The sequence below is a fragment of the Lytechinus variegatus genome, chromosome 10 (genome assembly GCF_018143015.1).
Source record: "Lytechinus variegatus isolate NC3 chromosome 10, Lvar_3.0, whole genome shotgun sequence".
Taxonomy (NCBI): Eukaryota; Metazoa; Echinodermata; class Echinoidea; order Temnopleuroida; family Toxopneustidae; genus Lytechinus; species Lytechinus variegatus.
Genome location: NC_054749.1, coordinates 16666433 through 16688854, shown reverse-complemented (window position 1 = coordinate 16688854; position 22422 = coordinate 16666433). Strand labels below are relative to the sequence as shown.

At 34.4% G+C, this 22422-nt stretch overlaps 2 protein-coding genes and 1 non-coding gene across 6 annotated transcripts in view; 1 reads left to right on the top strand and 2 right to left on the bottom strand.

The window, feature by feature from the left end:
• Positions 1-7613, bottom strand: part of LOC121422415 (TATA element modulatory factor-like) — a 34828-nt gene extending 27215 nt beyond the window's left edge. The window contains exons 1-2 of one of the 2 annotated variants that reach the window (XM_041617447.1): positions 7189-7613; positions 5170-6414 (exon numbers count right to left, since the gene is read on the bottom strand). In XM_041617447.1, the coding sequence (XP_041473381.1) occupies positions 5170-6414; positions 7189-7477 (1534 nt within the window). In that variant the 5' untranslated portion in view covers positions 7478-7613. The remainder of the gene's footprint in view (positions 1-5169; positions 6415-7188) is intronic. The other variant, XM_041617446.1, reaches the window with a different exon arrangement.
• Positions 7614-8301: 688 nt separating this feature from the next.
• Positions 8302-8411, top strand: TRNAI-UAU. The gene is made up of 2 exons: positions 8302-8339; positions 8376-8411. It is a non-coding gene; the product is annotated as a tRNA-Ile (tRNA).
• Positions 8412-17878: 9467 nt separating this feature from the next.
• LOC121422496 (DNA topoisomerase 3-alpha-like) overlaps positions 17879-22422 on the bottom strand; it is a 50049-nt gene continuing 45505 nt past the window's right edge. The window contains exons 25-27 of one of the 3 annotated variants that reach the window (XM_041617582.1): positions 20569-20726; positions 19650-19796; positions 17879-18363 (exon numbers count right to left, since the gene is read on the bottom strand). In XM_041617582.1, the coding sequence (XP_041473516.1) occupies positions 18332-18363; positions 19650-19796; positions 20569-20726 (337 nt within the window). In that variant the 3' untranslated portion in view covers positions 17879-18331. The remainder of the gene's footprint in view (positions 18364-19649; positions 19797-20568; positions 20727-22422) is intronic. The other 2 variants (XM_041617583.1, XM_041617584.1) reach the window with 2 other exon arrangements.

Below are 22422 nucleotides of genomic sequence, written 5' to 3'. Positions count from 1 at the left end.
TTATGTAATTTCAAATAAATATAAACCTTTCTTTTTTAATAGTATTCACTTCATCTGGGAATAGGGCGTACATGTATCTGGGAAGCTCATGCAGAACAAAAGAATAAATAAAAATCTTTGTTTCGTGCATCATATACATGTATGTAAATGCATATTATTGTTTTTTTTGGGGGGGGGGCATTTTTGAAATTTTATATTGTTTTGATTTTATTCATTTTTACTCATTAATTTGTTTCATAATGATAATTATTACTATCATCATCAATATTATCATTATTATTATTATCATCATTATCATTATTATCATCATCATCACTATTATTATTATTATCATTATAATTACATGTATAATCATTATCATTACTATCATCATCATCATTATTAGTGTATATATATATATTTTTTTTTTGGGGGGGTGCTTCTCTTTCTTTCTTATATTTTCAATAATAACAGCCACATGTACATCATTCCAGGACAAAAATGATACCCCACCCCCAACTCAATGTAAGAATCTTGATTGAGGAGAAAGCCATGAAGGCATAGATTTTCACAAGTTTGCATATTTGTCAAAAAAATATATTTTTTTTCCAATTCCACTTTAAAGTGTCATGCTTCAAAGACAATCTGTACAATGTACATGTAGGCCTGCACAAATTGATGCAAATTAAAAAAAAAGACTCCCATTAATACTGATGAATTAGATCTCAATAAAGGAGGTACATGTAGAGTGCCTGGTAACCATAAACAATAACATCCCTCAATGCAAAGTCTGTTTCTATAGCATCCGACTCCCAGGCACTGAAATTTGCTTCTTGGTGTTAAGCTGGGCACTACTTTGAACAAACCGCACAGTGGCGGCAGAACAGTATATTCAAGTATACGTCACAGATCAGAACAATTTCCACAACACAAGTTTACTAGGAGTGGATAAATCCATTCTTTTTACACCTAGCAAACAATAGACTGGTCCAAAATATAAACTTTCTCAATCCTAGTGATCTGTAATCTAATCTGTTAAATCAACTTTCTCATTCCTGTTGACAGGATGACCTGTTTGAATTTTACTTTAAAGAAGGCTCTACAGTACATTGTACAATTTGTACAAATGTACATTGTAGGCCTACGTTCAAATTTAGAAGCTGCCAAATCTTCTTTTATTGCTGAGCACTTATACCCTCTATCCTCCAACAAGCACTTTAGTGATTTTCTTCCTCTCTTTTTCATTAAAAGAGGGCAGCAAACTGATTTTAGGGTAGCTTGGACATATAGGGCTGACCACTGCACAGTGACACAAACTGGTCACTTCCCCCAACTACATGTCATGTAGACCAAAGCAACAGGCCTGGATCCCGGGGGGGCCACTTCCATTCACAAGTGGATACCATGCGCGACCATGAGGTCTCGAAAAGCACCCTAAACACGTAATTTCCATATTCTGAAAATGCACCCCTTAACAAGTATTGGCATGTGAAACCCTACCCTTAACAAGTATTGGAAACAAAACGATACTCTTGGCAAACTTCCCTGAAATGAACCCCTAAACAAGTACAAGAATGTTTTATTGTTACGGGTCCTTCGGTCGTCGGCTTTACCTAATTGGTTTAGTACGACCCCACCTTTTACACCTCGCGCAAATCGGACTCTAAACACGTAGTGCTGGGGCAAAAAGGACATCCTTTATAAAACATTTTAATTTTGTTTTATCATCTTCTCAAATCAGACCCTAAACATGTAATTTTTCTAGTGAAATAGATACCCTTTTTTCATTATTTTTGTGTTTTTGACACCCTTATCACGTTACGTACGTAACGTGCCCTATCGTGAAAAAGACATCCTTTTTACGTGTTTTTTTGGTCGCGCATGGTATCCACTCGCCAATGTAAGTGGCCCCCCCGGGGCCTGGATACAGGCAAAAACTTCTGTAAGTTTTTCATGGGGGTTGGGGGCTACATTTTAAAACAATAAATCTGCAACATATCTTTTAGATATGACAGTGAATAGGGATTCTATGCTCTTGTTTCATTGAACATTGTAAAATTGCCCTGAGCTCCTGTGTAATTATTTCCCTGCCTGGATATCAAAATCATTTATAAGGTGTTATTAAAAATTTGAAACTAAAAATCAGAATCAATATTAAATTAAATCTCAGGGAAACTTTGAAATCAAAATTTTTAACTACCGGGTATATAATGATTTTAAAAAAATAGAGTCAAGGGGCCAGTTTCTCAACACCGTCATAAGTCTAACTTCTTGACTAAATCGGAGATAGTGAGCTACTTGTCCGCTAACAGTTTCACGAAGCCCTCTTTACCAAGTTCGTGTACAACAACCTCACTAAATATTTATGACACCTCCGAACCTGTCATAACTTCTTTCTTAATGACGTGTGGCATCACGTGGGTAGACTATGACATGCAAAAGCGCCGAGAAATTTGAAAATTATAATCTTACTTAATCAATCATAGAGGTTGAAATTACATCCCAAAATAAGTGAGATAATGCATTCAATAATCATTGTAATACAAAAGTAACTATGAAAACTGTTGGTAAAACGCCACAAAACCATTAATTTTGAAATAGTAAAATAATATAATCGATAAAAATTCTACCATGTCAGGCCATCCATAACTGGACTTGTATTTGTTGTTTTCAGACCCTATTGACATTTTGATAAATTCTAATCTCTAATTTATGCATAGAATTTGTCAAATCGTAAGATCGGTATCAAAGATTTTTAAAAAAATGTTAAACTATATTTCAATGAAGTTTGGAATCGTAAAACATTGTATAATTATCATAATTTTACAAATAAAACCGTTATGGTTTACTTTCGTAAATTATTAAAATTTGTTATCCCGGGGTACCCATTTCAACTTCCACATGTGATTTTTTAGTCATTAAATAGATTATTCATAATTCAATTTTTCAGCAATTAAATGCCCCAGTCTTCATGGTCTAAGTATGTATGATGCATAATTTACCTGTGCTATTTGTTTTAAAAGATGTAATTCCCAATTCATCACAACATTTGCAATTTTGTCATATTTTTTCTTTTTGAAAATTATGCTATTTTGTGACTAAGGCTACATGTACATCTCGTCTGCTCTTTTTATCGATATCAAGGTATTTCAGTTAGGAAGCCTTTCGTGAAACAGGTTTAGTAAGATTGGAACTAACTCCGTGGATAAAGATATGACTGACTTGTCCAGGTGTTGAGAAACAGGCCCCAGGTGTACATGTACATGTAAGTCATAATATGCTGTACAGGGCTGCAACATTTTTTCAAAGTATTAAAATTAATAAATTTCATTTTGAATTTGTTTATAAGAAATTATAACCAGAATTTTTCTATTGCAGACTCTGAATGCAAATACATAGTGCACCTGTACATGAAACTGTATATTAAAAAATCAATAGGCCTACTGCTATTTTAAAAAAAGAAGGAAAGTGTTTACATGTAGTTACTGAAAACATCATGAGACATTGATTTCATTTTTTTAATCAATAATTTCATTGAACTTTCACTGGCCTGTGATCTGGGTTCTCTTGAAATAAAACTCATGATATGAAGGGTGTCAATTTTGGTTTGGATCAGCAGATTTGTGTTGCAAACATTGGTTTTGTTTGGAGTTTGATGCCTCAAAAAAGAGAGAAAAGAGGGAGGGGGGGGGACAAGTACTTTTCACTAGAACCTTTATATTACTAACAATTTTGTCTGACAAAAAATAGCTATTGTTTTCTTTTTTTAATTCTAGTTTCAAACAGAACAGATTATTTTGATATAAAGGACCAAATCAAATTGAAAAGTTAAAAAGAAAACAAATACAGACAGGAATGAAATAGCAAGATAATTAAAGTGATAAAGCAGCATTTTGAATTTAGTTTAATGGTCGATTACAATCATGATTGATTGCAAACTTGGGTATAATCATTGACGATACAGGATTTTCAAGCTTTAGTTTTAGTATTATTTTCTGGTAAAATATTAGTTTGTCATGGGCATGGCTAGGGGAAAAAAGTATAAATGTCTTGATTTTGGGAAACTTGAAAATTCATAATGTGTTGAACCTTTGAATACTTATTTATAAAAATTCCGGACTCAAACCAGTAAGATGCCATTAGAATTTAATAGGAAAAAATGTTGACACGTACTACATGTAGCTATACTCATCATTTGCATACCACCCTGGTTTTTCATCTATTTTTACCATTTTACTAAAAAATCAAAACTAAAATTTTACAAATGCAAAAAAAATCATTATTATTTTCAAAATCTAACGGTCACCTATAAGAAAAATCCCAATTCAATGAACTTTTCAGTGATGTTTGTTTGGTTACTCTCTCTTCATATCTACATGTACATACACTTAGAACTTGTTTGAATGGACTTGACCTTTAAAATCCAAACTGCAATGAAATTTTCGATGTTGTACTAGTAAATTATGCTTGTTTGATTTTTACCCTAAGTTTAAAAGGTAAATGCCAGTTGTGGTAAAGTTATCAAAATGAGTTCGTACAGAATCTAATGAAATGACCACCAAAGTGTCTGTGTGTATTTATAAATAAAAAATATGTGCCTAAGGATTCTGGAAGAAATAGTGTAATTGCTGAGAAATTAGCAAATAAGCACAGGATTCGGGTCAAGCATCAGGCCGACATTCAAAGCAATAATACACTGTCCCACTTATCTGTGTTGGTGATCTTCAGTGTGAACATTTTTCAGCGTAGATTTCAAGATTTCACAAAGTTCAGTTGATGTAACTGTACCAGATCTAGATCCTCAATGATATACTGACAATTAAGCCTGGTTTTACAGACTTTTCATGAAATCAGTGTTTACTGCAACTACTGGCATTTCTCTTATAATGAAATCAACATGAACTGGGGCTGAATTACATAGGCCCCTACCATGCGATTGTAGCGATTCCCGCCAAAATATCAGAGTGATTACTAACATTTTCTTACCCTCTAGATAATTCTTTGCTCAATACAAAAATTGGTGTGCTTATTTTTCAGCAACATTTTCCCACCTTGCCTAAGATAAAACTCTTCATTTCTTAAAGGTTTAATTGAGAAATTACATGTAAAAATTATTGAATAAAAATTTGCCGGCAGGAAAGAGGAGAGAAAACAGGCGTAACATATATGGTTTGAAAAATTTGCACTTACCTTTCAAGGTATCTTCATTTACAGATCTTGGTGTGTCCTCTTCCTGAAGTGACTGTGGTGATGATTCATGGCTCTGAGAGTCCTTAGGTGTAGGTGTAGATGTACGCTCTTCCTTGATGATATTCCCCTCTTCTGAACTGGACCTAGGACGCTCGTCAGTGCTGGAGGATGGAGTCAGCTTATCATCCTGATCTTCTGACTCAACATCGGCTGAGTATGAAGGAGACACACGGTGAATGAGAGCCATGGAGGCCTGCTCGACAATGTTTCCAACATCTTGGCTCTGCGCACCAGCGTGGATAGGATCCTGCATGTCATTGAAGCGCCCTTCGGAGATGATACTAAAGTCACTATCAGTGGGACTGCGCTTCCCATTCGAGGATGATGAATAGTGCTTTGGAGATGTGTTCTCTGGTGACTCCCTGGTGTCGTAAAGATAGACAGATGACTGCTCACTGGCTGTATGTTCATTTATCACAACAAAGTCACTATCACTCCTGACAGACGTCTGTTCATCCGTGTTCTCTGATTCTGACTTTGTGTCAAGGTCGCTACTCTTGCAGCGACTTGGGATAGACTTTTCTACTTCATCTTCACCTGCCTCAACTGTACCAGTACTTGTGGAATTACTACTCTCGAGGCTTTGCCCTAGAGGTTTGTCCATCATGTTGTCATTCTCTTCTTCAAGTTCTCGAGCATCTGATGACTTTACCAACAAGAAGCTCTCTGTTGACTTTACAATTTCAGGATTTATTGCACAATCCTCTGACTCTGGGATGCTCGAGTCCTGGTTAGCTTTGGAGTCCTCCTTGGGGGTTTCAGGAACACCTTCTGTTGGAGGGGCAGTACTCTGTGGCAAGACTGGCTCAGGCAGTCCTACATCAACATGCAAGGGTTGCAACACAGCTTCACTCTTTGCTTCTCTGCTGTCTGCCTTCCTTGAACCCAAATGGGATTTCTTGACAGACTTTCCAACTCTCCTCTCTGTATCTCTTTCATCGGAATCATCACTGTCTTGTGATGGAATCTTGCTCTTGGTCTTCAAGCTCTTTGCTGACATTGAAATTAATCGAGTAGGTTTCTCACCATGACTTTCCTTGGCAGCATCTTCCACTTTCACTGGTGTCTGAAGTTTCTTGCCCAAGGTTTTCTTTGGCTTGCTTGTAGGTTCATTCCCAGAGAGAAAGGAATTGAAAAATGTGTCATCTTCAGGGGTAATCTTGCTAGCCTTAGATCTTGTAATTTCTGTTAGAATAAATTAAAGAAAGGGAAATACACATGTAATGATATAAAGAAAGTATGTTCTTTGAAGGGGGGGTAATGTGGCATAATATACTCTATATTTAACTTTAGTACATCAATTTTCAGCAATTAAGAAAAAATAAATAGATTAACAACTGTGCAGAAAAGTTCATTTTCAATCACAGAAATGAGGCGATTCATGTAGATGACAAAAATGACTACAGGCATTTGTGAAGAAACTATTTTGAGAAATCTCAAAACCTAATTGATAACTGTCTCTTTCTTATCAAACTTTTGTATAGAGCGATAGCCCATAACGATTTACTTTCCGAAATAAAAAGAAAGGATTCCTCTGTTGCATTTCACCCAAGGCATTCTTACATTTGTTTATTTCATGTCCTCAAATACAAGCTTTGTGACAAAATACAATTGGTTGAATCAATCAAAGAAAATTCACTGCACCATCTACTTTTGTTTTGATAAGGATTTTTGTTGTTAATCACACACAAAACAAATGGGCTTCTGACCTCAGTGAGACAAAATTTCGGGTGGAAAAAATCATGCTTTTGTTGGTGTTGTTTCTTTTGTCCTTTTACAAAGCAAGTCTCCAATGTGGGAGATTGTCTCCCCTATATATTGGAGAGAGTCTCCCATATTGGCCGTGCGCCTCTACTGCTTACTTAACTGCAAGTGCAACTGCGAGCTGCACACAAAAAACATTGACTTTGCAGTTAATGGACTGGTGACTTATTTCACGATATTGCTAAAGATAATTACCTGAGCCTGAGGTAACTTGCTGCTCTGGGACTGGAGAAGAGTATCCTTCCCCTGTACCCGACTCAACCGGGCCTGATCCCGACAAACTCGCCGAACCCGAGGCAATACCTGAAGTTGATAGCGATGTCTGTCGGTCACTTCCCCCGGAGCTCCGGGCAGGCTGAGTGCCAGTGCCGGTGTCACCGCCATCCTCATCCTGAATGTCGAGAACTTTGTCAATGGATTTTTGCGCCGTCGACAATGCTGTTTTTGCAAAAGATGAGAGACTAGCTTGGTTAAACCAGCTCATGTTTCATCCCCAAGCCCCTTACTTCATTAATTGGAGTAATTTCCTCTGTTTTCGATGACTTTCCTTTATTTTTCTCGCTGTCCGCTGTCGACACGTAAACATTGATTTTCGTGTGAATAATCCAATTAATAAAGGGTAAGCCCATTTCGAAGATGAAAGATTAAAAAACATAAAACATATTTAGAATAGCTAAATGCATGTGATACTTTACTAGCTTGTCCAGCAATTATTACATATCATATTATTTGTTAAGTTTGGTTTATAAACGCACAAAGAATAAATGAAAGTTCTATTAATCCTTTAATTTCCCTCATTTAACCCGTTGATGTAATGTCCCTCAATCTAATGGATTCATCTTATCAAATTGACATTTATTGAACGGATCAATTTAAAAAAATATTGACGAAAAGTTTAAATTATGTTATATTTTATTTTGTTACTTTATGGTAAATAAAAAATTATGATAAACTCTTAATTTGATTTGAAAGTACACAAATATATTGCTTATTTTATTATTTTGCACGAATTCAGTCAAATCGGTTACATAGTTTTAAGGATTACCGGAATAAGCAGACGAAAATTGATGCCAATTTGAAATAAATGAAAAACCGATTTAGTTTCTGAGAAGTGTTTCAGCTGGTATTCTTAAATTTCGTTTCATCACAGCGAAAAATCATTACTGAAAGGGCTTTTATTGTGTTATTGAATTATTTTCAACTATTATTCACAAGAATCAACCGAAGTAATACTGAATTATGACCTTGAGTAAAGATAATGCGCTACCTCCGGCATTATGTCATTAATTGCTCTTCTCCCGCCAACCGTCCCCAGTGGCGCAATAGGTTAGCGCGCTGTACTTATAGACAGTACCCAGCACCGTCTGGCTACAACTGTAGGCATGCGGAGGTTGTGAGTTCAAACCTCACCTGGGGAAACCGGTTTTCTTTTGCATTTTTTTCTCAGTTTAAAAAATTGCCCCAGATGCTAATTACATATCTTAAATGATAAATTCATTCTCCAAAGCGATGTAACAGTATGGTATTTGTATGATTTCCATGGATCCAGTGTCTGGAAGTATATCACTCAATATTGTGCCCCTCCCCCCTCCAATTACAATCTGTTTAAAACTCCCCGGTAAAACTAGCAATTTCTCTTTCACATATATATCCATAATTGCGAGCATCCATTAAAACAGCAGAAATTAGAGTTCATAACGTCGCCTGTGTGTATGTGAAGCATGTTTTTCAAATGAGACAACTCCCTTCCAGCAAGGCCTATATTGAAATCAGAAAATTCAGTTTGCGCCTCGTCTCATCCCATTAAGTTCTTTTTTTTTACTTTGAGATATACATGCACATGTATAGAATGCAGGCTAGTAGCCAGGGGTCACCCCCCAAAATCGTCGAAAAAAAGAGAGGAGAAAAAGAAAAGCAAAGGGAGGAACGGGAAAAGGATAGCTTTGTGAGTTTTCTTTTTAATTCTTTTTTTTCAAACGAGAAACTCTTTCACTCTTGCTTTAAATTTATATGAATTTTGCTTCCGCGCTTTGCGCGGTTAAATGACAATAATGCAGTTCTCCTTTCCCCTCACTCTTTCTCTAACCCTCTTTTTTTCACACCTCAGCTATATGTGTTTCTTGCCAGTTAAAGTACGAATGTATTCATTAGAACTTAAAGGAGAATTAAACCATTGGAACAAGATAGCTTGTGTGAAAACAGAAAAATCAAAGAAACAGATCAACAAAAGTTTGAGAAGAATCGGACAAATAATGAGAAAGTTATGAGCATTTGAATATTGCGATCACTATTGCTATGGAGATAGCAAATTGGCAATGCGACAAAGATGTGTGATGTCACTGATGAACAACTCTCCCCATTACTTTAGTATATATTTCACTTGAATTGCCTCTTTTATCACATCTATCCATAGATCATGTGTTCTTTCTACATGAGGGCATGTAATACATATTTTTTTAAGAATACATAATGGATAAAGAGTTTGTATCATCGTAAGAAAAAGCAAAAAGAGACATTTTGAGGGTATTTTATAGTCCACCAAAGGGAAAGTTGTTCATCAGTGACATCACACATCCTCGTCGCATTGCCAATGGGAGGATCTCCATAGCATTAGTGATTGCAATATTCAAATGCTCATAACTTTCTCATTATTTGTCCGATTTTTCTCAAACTTTCTTTATTCTTATTCTTAGATTTTTCTGTTTCTACACAAGCCTATTTGTTCCAAAGGTTTCATTACACCTTAATGGAATTAGAGTAAGGTTAGTCCGAAGTATATGCATATGAAGTTTTCTCTTTTATTTTCAAATTGATCGCGCAATCGGGTTGAATCCGGGTGGGTAAAATATTTATATCAATTTCTGCTCTCAGAAGGCAACTTCTCCTGCTTTTCAGCTCATTACTAAACAACCAAAAAAAATTTTGGGGGGGGGGGGTAAACAGGTACCTATTTATAAAGAGGAAGGTATAAAATTCGTGTCGTATTAAATAAAAAAAAAAGGTACAGTTTGAAATTTTGAATGACACCTAAGTTTCTTTATCATTCAAAATGAAGTGCTTCAGCATAATAGTGAAAGAATCATTCTTTTTTTTATATAATTTAAATAAATCACGAAAGTTTCAATTTTTTGTGCACTATTTAGTAATGAAGTTCAATAATCTTAGAAAATCAATTGAATTAAAGCAGGTGGGATATTAAAGGTATCTGCATTTGATGAAACGTCCGCCCTTTGAAATTTCAGTTTCATTGCTCAGGGCGGGGAGCATCCTTCCTGCATATACCCTTCTCCGCTGCTTTGCGAGTTAAAGATATAATTGTTTGTAATTATAAATCAAATCTGATCTTTCCAGATGGCGCTATTCCATAACATCCCCCTTTGTGTATAAAAAGGCATTGTTTTTCAAATTTACACATATATGCATTTCTCATGAGTTCATTGTTTTAACAGAGTCCTTCTTCTATTTAAACTAGTCCATCCAAATCCAGGGGAGCGTTTCATGAAAGGACGATTTATCCGACAAGTATACAGTCCCATTTTATCAGACAGTTACTATAGTAACAGTGACTCTCAGCCAATCATAATCAAGGAAAGATGTCAGATCTGACAACTTGTCGGACAAAAATATTGATGAAACGCCCCCCCAGATTGTTCTCATAGCTAGACACTCTTCAAATATGATAGTCAATGATATGAATCGCTTCAGTAGGTTGCAGTCTATAAAAGTTCTAAGCAGTTCTTTGATCCTTCCGTTCTTGTATATCTGCGACAGCTGACACTAGTAATCTTTCCATTCATATCTGCGACAGTCCAATACTCTGTGGATTATGATTTCATTAATATCATCCTCCTGTGTTATTGGAGTCGATTCCCAAAATATCTATGATGAGATTGGGAAATCATCCAGGCGACCACCAAAAATTCCATTAATAGATATATCCGATTCATTATTTTCTTTTGTTGTTTGTATTGTGTATGTTTGTTCAGAGGATTTAGATCGGCTACCAAAAAATAATGACTCTTTTCCAAAACATAACAATCAAAAACTAACTCTACTAAACATAACATGTCATCAATACATAGTATGAATAAACAAACTGCTATGTCATTTCATTCTTGTAAAAAAATAACTATACATAGATCCTTTCCTCAGCAAAATGAAAAAGAACAAAATTAATCTGAGGTTGCCTCAAAATTGGTTATAAGATTGTTTCACTTTTTTTTTTACTTTTTGTTCATGTTGTTGGTTTGTGTTAGTTGTTTTTTCGCAAACATATACAAAATCTGATTATTCAAAAGTATTCATCAAGATTAAAGAAAATATGCCATAATTGTTCAAGAATTGATAAGTGAACCTGAACTCGCTCTCAAGTTATTTGAATGCATGAAAAGAAATGCCATCTCGCTGAGTTTAAACAAGTTCAACATGTCCCAGAAATCCTCACAAATCTTCATCAATCATTAATTTCTGTGAAACTTTATTTGAAACTGAAATTTCCATACTGTAAATAAAACATCATTAATCCGTTGTCAATAAATCTGGAGGAAGAATTCTAGATTACTTTTTTTCAGGTGTACATCGTACAAGTAAATAATATGCATAAATAGGTCTTCTGAATTACAATGATATCGAAGTAATATGTTATCATATAAGATCAGAATGTTTCAAGAGTGTTATTGGACGAGGGATTATATTCTGTTTTGTTTATCAAGAGTTGGCAAAATTAAAGCTTTAAAAATATTTACTATTTTTTGAAATTCCCATGAACAAATGGGGCCAGGGCCTTGCACCCCCCATATAAGTTGCCTTTCCTTTTAAACAGAATTTCCAATGTATATAGTTGAAGACATGAAACAAAATGAAAATATTACTAGTTGATAATTATGATTGAAAAATCGATTGCACTTTAATCCTCAAGTACAAAACATGAAATTTGTGCTTTCATACACACAGTATACTATATTCTAAGATAGTTGGCTTTATATGTCGAAATACAAATACAGTGCGTATCAAAAAAAGTTTACACTTTAAAAAAATCCTGTAAAATTATACATTTGTAATATCCTGAAGATTGTTAAACATTCTAACATTGGTACAGGTCCATTAAAGCAAATGACGATATAACTGTCGAAAAATATTTCCGCTTGAGTGAGCACCACTTATTTTTGAAAAGTTAGTGAAAAATGATTTGCGCAGAAATTTGAAATAGTTATGCGAATAAAAGTAGACCTTAATCATGAAGAACACATGGAATTTAGCTAGTAAAATTGATTTGCAGATATCTTCTACATTGTTTGACTTGTTTCCATGCCCAAAACACTTCGAAGAGTGCATTTCGCCCCACCCCACTCCCCCACACACCGAGGCCATCGTGACGATATTTGCTTTACATTGAGCTGTGATTTGCATGGAGTGGCTTAAGCTTGATTTTCATTTTGTTAATCATTGCTAAGCTTGGGAAAAGTGTGGAGAAACAAGTATTAAATGAAGAATGAAATGTAAACCAACTTTCAATGATAAAAACTTAGTAAAGAAATGCTGGAGATGTCTGATATAAACGTTTGTTCAGATTCAGTTATGTCCTCAGATCCAGCCGGCACAAATAGGGAAAAGGTTGTGCTAATTAAGTGTTGAAATTTCAATTTGGGTGGCAAAATTGTCACAAAATGCTTGAATTTATCCTTTATATTCCAATTGACTAAAAGTTTCAAGGAAAATGTATGATAAATCTTTCGTAGCGTAAGTTTGATTTCGTCCTTTCCCCTTGACACAGCATGAAAACGAGCATTTCTGCGCAAACAGATTTCTGCGAGCTTTACAGAAATGGACAGTGCTCACTCAAGTGTAACATTCTGACAAAACTTTTACTTCCATTGGATAGATGAGACCCAAACCCAAGATTATATATGAAAAAAATACCCGCATGTTGTATATTTTTTAATTCCCAGGGCTTTTTCAAAGTGTAAACTTTTTTTTGATACGCACTGTACATTGAAACAACTTTACATAGAATACATTCGTTTTAATTACCCATGACTGCGCACTAAAATACTGAAAATGGATAATATAATAATGATAATGGTAATTTTTTATGTACCGCAAATTGCCTCTTAGCGGATAACAAAAACTGAGGAAATATGAAGTATAAAAAAGAAATATAAATACTTTGCACGACAAAATATATCAAAAACTAAGATTTCAACTCGTCCTCAACAGATCATGAATAAAAGTTACCATTTAAAATTTGCTAACAAACATATGGCATGGTCAATTCAATATTCAAAAGGGTAAGGGTTAGGGGAACATTCCTTTTCAACTGCAGCGAGCAAAGTTATAAAAAGCATGCCATTGTACTTATTATTATAATTACTTTTTTCTGCCACTTGTCCAGTGATATAAGTAGGCTTTTCTGCCCTAATTACAAGCAGTCAGCGAGAAGAGTGTGATTTTTTTCCGATTGACAGTGACATAAAACTAACATTTTAGACAAATTGTTTAAGGCTCTATAATAAACAATGTTTTATTTACCCAGGTTAGCCACTTCAGTGAAGTCCTGTGCAGCACAATGTTATGCTTTATATTTTTTGAAGTGCTGCTTGAATTACAATTGGTTTATTCATATAAATGAAATATCCACAATAACCAAACTTATAAGAAAAATCTTCTTTATCCATTAGTTGATTGTTTTGAACATTAACATAAAAGGTTACAGAGCAGCTGCAATTTCCTTTATGATTCGTAAGAAACAGAGAGCAGTTTGAGGAAAAAAAATATTCACTCAATGACGTCATTATACTCCATGACGTCATTAAATTATATATCTAATGATTAAATATTTTCATTTCATTTTGCCATTTGGAACATAAGACACAAATGTTTTCTTTGGCAAGTGTTATCTGATAATACAGTTTTGGGATGTACAATGTGTCTCATGAAAACGAGAAGAAGAAATGGATATCCGAATCATTAAATCAGGCGCGGATGCAATGGGCACAGGGGCATGTGCCCCCTTTGAGAAACAACATTAGAATTTGCAATGTAAAAAATGCCATTAAAATAGAGGTAGGGTAGAAAACCTTTTTTTTTTCTTTTTTGCTTAACTATTTTTTTTTCGGGTACGAAATATTCTTAATTTGTGGTTGAAAACCCTTTTTTGGGGGGGGGGCTCGTCAAAATTTTCTTCCGAAAAATTTGCCCCCCTTTGGAAAATCCTGGATCCGCCCCTGATTAAATGTAAAATTTCGAACTACATGTATTAAAAAGAAAACTGTTCTTATATAAGGAATATTTAGCAAATCATTCATGCGTGGCAGAATCCAATTAGCGAAGATTAAGAAAGAAACAATTTATTCATAACTTGATAAGTGAACCTCAACTCGCTTGAAAAGAAGTGCTTTCGCCAAATCGCTGACTTTAAACAAGTTAAACATGTCCAACAAATCCTAAACCTTCATCAATTAACATCTGTGAAACTTCACTTTAAAAACTGAAATTTTCATACTGTTAATAAAATATTAATATCAAAATGTTAATCTGTTGTCAATAACTCTGAAGGAAGTGCCTAAGAATTCCGGATTACTTTTTTTTCAGGACTTGTACATTGTTATGGAAATCCCGATGTTTACTGCATCTGTGAGCATCAATTATGCGAATGAGAAGAAAATTCAAGGCCTTGGCCCCACTCTGTACGGCGTATCGAATGGTTATTTTGGTATACACGCCTTTTGGATAGTGTTACTCTGAAGCCATGTGCAAAGTTTCATGAAATAACTGTTGGCAAAAGTAACAAAAACCGTCCATGAAACAAACCCTCATTTCATATTTGTTAAAATTTTGACTTCCTCTCTCATAGACTTGTGTACATTATGGGTGCATATGTTTAAGAGTAAGTAACCCCTTATTCATTGTGGTGGAACTTTTTTTCAAGGCTGTCTTTAGCAATGTCATTTAGCAGTGATGTTACCTATGGGCAGAATTCTGTGCCAAAATGAAATTGATTTGTTTATCTATGGATGAGTGAGCACGCATCAATTTTAAAGGGTAAGAAAGTGAATGTTGGTGGCAAATTCGGTTTCAAATGTGACTTTAAATGCTGTTGTTTTTATCATCCATCATTTCTATCACCACACACTTTCCAAACTTTAAACATTTTCATGGTTGAGCGAGCACATTCGAAAACTTAGGAATGAATACTCTTTATCTGATATTCAAAATGCAAATTCTCTTGAAGTTTTTAAACGTATGTATATAATTAAATGCCAATATTTTAAAGCTGTCCTTTAATGAAATGATATGTATTGTTTTCTAATTGACCGACCTTCTTTTATTCCCTTCTCCCACCTCCCCCCCCCATCTTTCTCTTACCTTCATCTCTCGTCTTTCTTTTATCCTGTTCTTCTTCTAGGTCAGACCACTTATAAATCTTTTTATATTGTGAGCCATTGTAGTTAACTACTTTTTAGAAATAATTTTTATGCATTGTATATATTTTGTGTGTGTTGTCAGGACCATGAAGTAAAACAGCCTCGGCTGATCATGTTTTATCTTTATCCTGATTACATATGTTACAATAAAAAATAAATAAATGAATTATACTGCATAAATGTATTCTTTTCCTAACAATTTCTCGTGATCAGTTTAATTCATGGACTGACAAATCAGTGTTGGATCCAGAATTCTAAAAATGGGGGAAGGACATATAGTCGGGGGAGCCACCAACATTTTCAAATTTTAACAGGATCTAACAAGTTGTAGAGGATACTACCATAAACCCCTATGATGATACGTCACAATACAGGGGCCGCGGAACGGTTTTCAAAGTTTGGGGGGGGCCTAAATTCAGCATTAACACCATTTGCCTAAGGCAGTCTACTTTTCTCAAATCTGGACCTAACAGGTCTTCTGAATTACAATGATATTTAAGTAATATGTCATCATGTAAGATCAGAATGTTTCAAGAGTGTTATTGGACCAGGGATTATATTCTGTTTTGTTTATCAAGAGTTGGCCAAATTAAAGCTATGAAAATATTCACTATATGTTAAAATTCCCATGAACAAAAGGGGGCCAGGGCCTTGGTTTATTTCCCCCCCCCCCCTTTAAGTTGCCTTTCCTTTTAAATAGAATTTCCAATGTATTTGAGACTTGAAGACATTAAACAAAATGAAAATAAAACTAGCTGATATTAATGATTGAAAAATCAATCGCACTTTAATCATCAAGTACAATACATGAAATGTGTGCTTTCATACACACAATATACTATATTCTAAGATAGTTGGATTTACATTTTGAAATACAAATGCATTGAAACTTTACACAGAATACATATGTTTGAGTTACCCATCGCAGTGCACTAAATACTCAAAATGGCTAATCATTTTATATAACGCTAATTGCAAATTACCTCTAAGCGGTGAAGAGAAAGGAAACATGAAATGAAAAAGAAATAGAAATACTTTGCACTACAAAATGTATCAAAAACTAATATAACAAATTACAACTAGTCCTCACCAGATCATAAATAAGATATACCATTTTAAATTGGCTAACAAACATATGACATGACCAATTTAAGATTTAAAAAGATGAGTTTTAAGCATAACTTTAATGCATCAACACAGTTAGCATTGCAAATTTGTAGGTGGAGATTGTTCCAAAGAAATGAAGCTGCATAAGAGATAGAACGCTGACCGTATTGTTTGTAAGAAGTATGAGATCGAGAAGCAGAACGAAGAACTCGAATTGGCTGATATCGAGGAAGGAGTTCAGAAAGGTATGAAGGAGCTATACCATGATATGACTTGAAAGCAAGAAGAAGTATTTTGTAGGTGATACGAGAATAGGAAGCCAATGAAATTTATGAAGTACAGGAGTAATGTGGGAAGAACGAGGGACGCAGGAAAAAAGACGAGCCATGGCTTTTGGATGCTCTGGAGCTCTGAGGTCATGTTTGTGGAAAGACCAAAGAGAAAGGAATTACAATGATCTAAGCAAGATGTAACAAATGTAGTAAAAGTAATTACAATTTTTGCATTTATAAAATATCCTAATCATGTCTTTGTTTAGTTTTATTTTTTGTATAATCAGGTGAGGTAATTGTTTGTATATCCATGATCTGATAATAATTTTGTATAATGCATCTTTGTCTAACCAGCAAAGATAACATGTTTTTTCGACATACTTTTTAACATCAAGAATTTTATATACCTAACTAATTTTCAAATTTCAGCTGATGCAAATTAAAATGACTGAAAATCTGATTTAGCACAAGAATAAACACCATTCCTTCATTAACTGCAAAAAATATTAAATAATGAGGTAATATCATCATCCCTCAAGTTTTGTATTCTTTATACGGTCAAGGTTTCCAACCTGATATTACAAGATAAATATCCAGATTTTTAAAGGCAAATTTTCATTCTCTCAAGGAGTTAGGTTTCATTTGATCAACAACTAAAATTGTTGAACTTTGAAAGTCAACTACATCAAATACATAAATGTGAATGGCAGTAGTCAAGATCAGAAGGGGAGGGGGGGGGGGTTATAATGCCCCTCCCCCTCCCCGCCATTCCTGATACATCCAAAATAGCCCAGTCCCTTTATTATTAAAGTCTTAAACTCCTTCATGATGTAGACTAACAGAGTTTAATATCATCAAACTTTGATACATCCATGCCTAGATAGCCATCACAAGTACACAGTATGATTTTTGTACAGAATATAAGAGTAGAATCTACTAATTTTGACTACCGGTAGAGTTGGCCAAAACAGAATTTGGGCAAACATGGGCAATTATCACTAGAGACATAATTAAGACAGTTTTGGATTAACCTGTTAATCCAAAATTAACTTGTCAATCTTTTTTTTTTTCTTCTTGACATGCAAGCTTAATATATAAGATTTACTATATCAATATAATTGTGTCCTCAAAGTACTGACAATTGACTTCTCACTTTTACAATTGAGGTAATATATACTGAAAACCTGATTTCATTTATGGTGATATATAGCACAGCATATATATTTCATAGTTTTTTAATCAAATTTTTAGATGTGCTATCAATATTGAAATATTTTTACAGTATTTCCTCACAGCTATACACTTCATGAAGTGAGGACTCAATGTACAAAATGGAAGAATTACAGATGCTGCGAGACTCGTCATTAGTTGCAAAGCATAGTATATAAAAGTATCTCAAATGGTACTTTAGTCAACTGAACTGACATGGATACTATATACAATAGGATGAATTAAAATCTGTATTGTCTTTAAAGCTGTAATAGTACTGACTGCTTTCTATTTTCCAGAGTTGTCCCTCATTCTGTATCTGGAGACTCATTTCTGTGGACATGATCGTTTAGTGTGACCTAGAAGAGATAAAACATAGCACATTATCGAACTTAGAACACAAAACTGTTCAAGCCTTTAACAGCTAAAGTCAAAAGTCTGATTATATCACTCTACTTATTGTCAAGTTATCTAATGGATAACACAAGCTTCTTTTTTTTTCAACCCTAAAATGACAAAGAGCTCTCTTTTTAAAGACTAAAATATAAATAAACGAATAAAAATATAAAAAATACAAATACCCCCTCTCTATCTATAAGCAAAATTTATTTACACAGAAATTAAATCTGTCAATTTCAATTCAATTCAATTTGGTTTATTAGATATAAAACAGAATACAATACTGTAGTCCGAAGACTAATTGTGCAAAGTTTACATTGAATATTATTTACATTTGAAGATTGTATATACACTTAAAAAAAAATTATTCACATATAAATGAGAAACAGTTGGTTGATTGAGTCATGCACAAGTGAAATTTCAGTAGATTATAGTACTAGCATGGGATTCAGATAATTGTGTATTGGGGGAACAAAACTGTTTTAAACTTAAAATCATAACACAAAAAGGAGCGCCTGAATATAATGAATACAACATAAGCAGGATGTTATTGACAACAAGGTAAATTTTATGACAGTCTGTCAATCCTTTCACATGAACAGGATCCAGACAGCTGCAATCTTGCTTTTGCTCCCTTACTAAAAATGATGTACATATACCTGAGTGGAATTTCAAGAAAAGTAGCAGTGGCAAAATACAAACAAAGCAAAACAAAACACAACCTTGTATCAGAGTTAAGCAATTTATGGTATGCCATGATTTGATAATAATAACATTGCCCCTCGGAATAGACTATTTCTAGATAGATGGCGTTATATAAATGCCTATTATTATTATTATTTGACCTTTGCAACCTTGACTCACTAAGTTTTGATCTAGATTAGTTAGTTGGACCATGGAAACTGGATCAATATCTTAAATGTTTTTTTTTTATTTAATCTTATACATAAATAAATGAATGGATAGAGGAAAGAACATATAAATGAATAAAAGAACAAATACAAGCATGAGTGGATAGATGGATGGGTGGGTGGATACACAGTATGAATGAATGAATATATCAGTGGATGTATGAATGAAGGACTGGATAGATTGATAAATCACTGTATTGATAGATTGAACAAAGGGTGGATGAATGAATAAGCGACAGACTGACTGTATGAATGAATGAATAAAAGAACAAAAGAATGAATAGATGGATGAATCAATTAATACATATACATACATACATATACCATTGAATTACCTTCTTCATGACACAAACTGCATGTCGGTTTCCTTCTCTTGCTCTGCCCACCTCCATCACCACCACCTCCTCCTCCTCCTCCTCTTCCTCTCCCTCTTCCACCTCGACCACCTTGGAATGAAGATGACCTGTTACCTCCTCCTCCTCCTGGATCGGGATAAATGAATTGAACCTTATGGAATTGGGATGTCAACTTTTGAAATCAAGAGAATGCATTGAAGACATGCAAGCCTGGAATGACGCAGCACATAGAAATGGGATGTAGCCAGCAGTTCATTCCAAATGCAAATGGTTTTTCTCTCTATAACTTCAAAATTATTAGTAGAACTTTATTAACTGTACACCATGTATAAATCATAAATTTGCATACAAATTGAAACTCGGTATTACAAGGTTCTTGATCATATTTCACTTATCTCTTATATTGTCATTACCAATAGCATTCTAATTGGCCATTATGAATCCAAAGTAACTGGAATGATATTGTTTCTTGCACAAAATACAGATAGATTTTACACTCATGACTGCCTAAGAAAGCCCACAAGTAAACACATCCTTTCTTGGCAAAGACCCTGAATATGATGAAAAACTGTTGAAGTTGTACGGTTTTGGGCCTTGAAAGCAGTGGAATATGCCCCCCCCTAAAAAAATAATAATAAAATAAAGATTTAAATAAAACAAAGAAATGAATAATAAATAAACACACAAATACAAAAATAATGAAATAAATAAAATGAAATAAAATAATAGTTATAAATGAATAAAAAATAAATGAAATTCAAGAATAATATAATGTAATTAATAACAATAATAAAACAACGATGATAATAATCATCATCATTATAACTAATGATAATAATATTCAATCAAGTAAAAAAAAAGGAAAATAAAAATGGAGAAATTAAATCTGCAAACATACCTCTGCCACCTCTAGAGCCCCCACGGAAGCCACCTCCCCCTCCACCGGTCTTTGGTTCTTCATCAGCCCACTGGAAGTATGAACATTGCTTCTCTCTTGATTTACCACACACATAGAACTGACGACCTTGGTTTGGACCCTCCTTCTGAACAGTTCGTCTTTATAAGAACATGGATTAGAGGATACAAAATTAGTGTAGTAGGTTTCCACGGTACACCATGTATCTTTCTTGGGCAAGTGTTGGTCCTGAAAAGGACCACCCAATCTCGACGTTTCGACAAGAATGGATGTTAGGAAAGAATGGATGGTAGGAAAGAGAGAGTGAAAGTGGTAGGACGTGAGGGTGGTAGGAGAGGGAGGGTGGTAAGAGAGGGAGGGTGGTAAGGGAGGGAGGGTGGTAGAAGAGGGTGGTAGGGGAGGGCATAAATTATGCCATCATGGTGACGTGACATTTGCTCCTGGCTTCATTTTTGTAATTATATTTATTTATTCCCCTTTTGAAACAAAAAACATAATACAAATAACAAATGTTTCGTAAACATAGTGTATCAATGATTAAATTAACTATCTAACACAAGGTACACTACAAAATGTAAAAAAAGCGAGGACCCTAAATAACAAGCAGAGCTTTCATCTAAGATGTAGGGTTAGGGTTGCAATATGGTTAAATGTTAGGTTTAGGGTTCTAGGTTAATGGTAGGGTAGGGGAAGGCGGGGTAAGTTGTGACAGTTTTTGCTTTTTGCATGTTAGAATTGATATGATTAATAATCTTGTCGAAATAAGTACCTTGCCTTGAAATTTAATTCTTCTGAAATATTTTCCACCTATATATATAATTTTCTATCCCCACACTGAAAGTCATTGTGACCTTTGAAAAAAACGATGTCAAATGGCTCAACTTGCCCCATATATGGGGTAAGTTTGAGCCACCTTCTGGGGTAAGTTGAGCCACAAAAACTATGTACAAAATGTATGAGGGGAGAACCAGCATGTCAATTTTTTGTTTAAAGTTATTTCACTTGCTAATTCTCTTTAAATACTAACATCCTTTAAAAGGAAAAGAGCAGTCATGTAAATTTGCTCCTTTCAGCAAGCATTTCAATCGATTTGTATGGTTTGTTTGTTTTTTAAGATACATTACCATAGGAATTACCATGGCTCAACTTGCCCCATGCTGTTTGGCTCAACTCACCCCAGTCCGAACTTAGTGCGATAATTTTGTATCCACACATTTATTATGCATCCATCATATAAAAGACTATGACAAGAATGAAGATCCATACCTGGACTGATAATGTTGTTATCATGTCTTTATTATATTTAAAGATGTGTGTATTTATAAAGCACTTATCTATTTCACACTCTTTTTTACTTTTTTGGCTGAAATTCATATTTTTCCCTCTAAAAAACTACTTTTTGTTTCAAAGTTGAAAACAATGTGGTGGGGTTAGGGGTTATGCTATGGGTCATCAATACATTACACCACCACAATGTCTGACTCATTCATTATTGGCCTGGGGCTGGTGGCTCAACTTGCCCCTATGCTCAACTTACCCCGCCTTCCCCTATAGTGTTAAGATAAACCTAGGGATAAAGTTGGTCATTTGATTAGTGTGTGGAATATCGAGAGGATCAATTGTCATGGAGCAAATGTCATGGAACCGCAATCATAACTGAGATGAATACTGAATACTTGTTAAGTTTCATGGCGGTTTATAATTTGCAAAATTTCTGCTTTGATACATGGCAATTAAATTCAAATTGGAACATCACATAACTTCCCCTAACAGTCCAAAACACCAGAAATATGTGTATACAAAATATATTGCACATTCAGTACACATATTACAGAT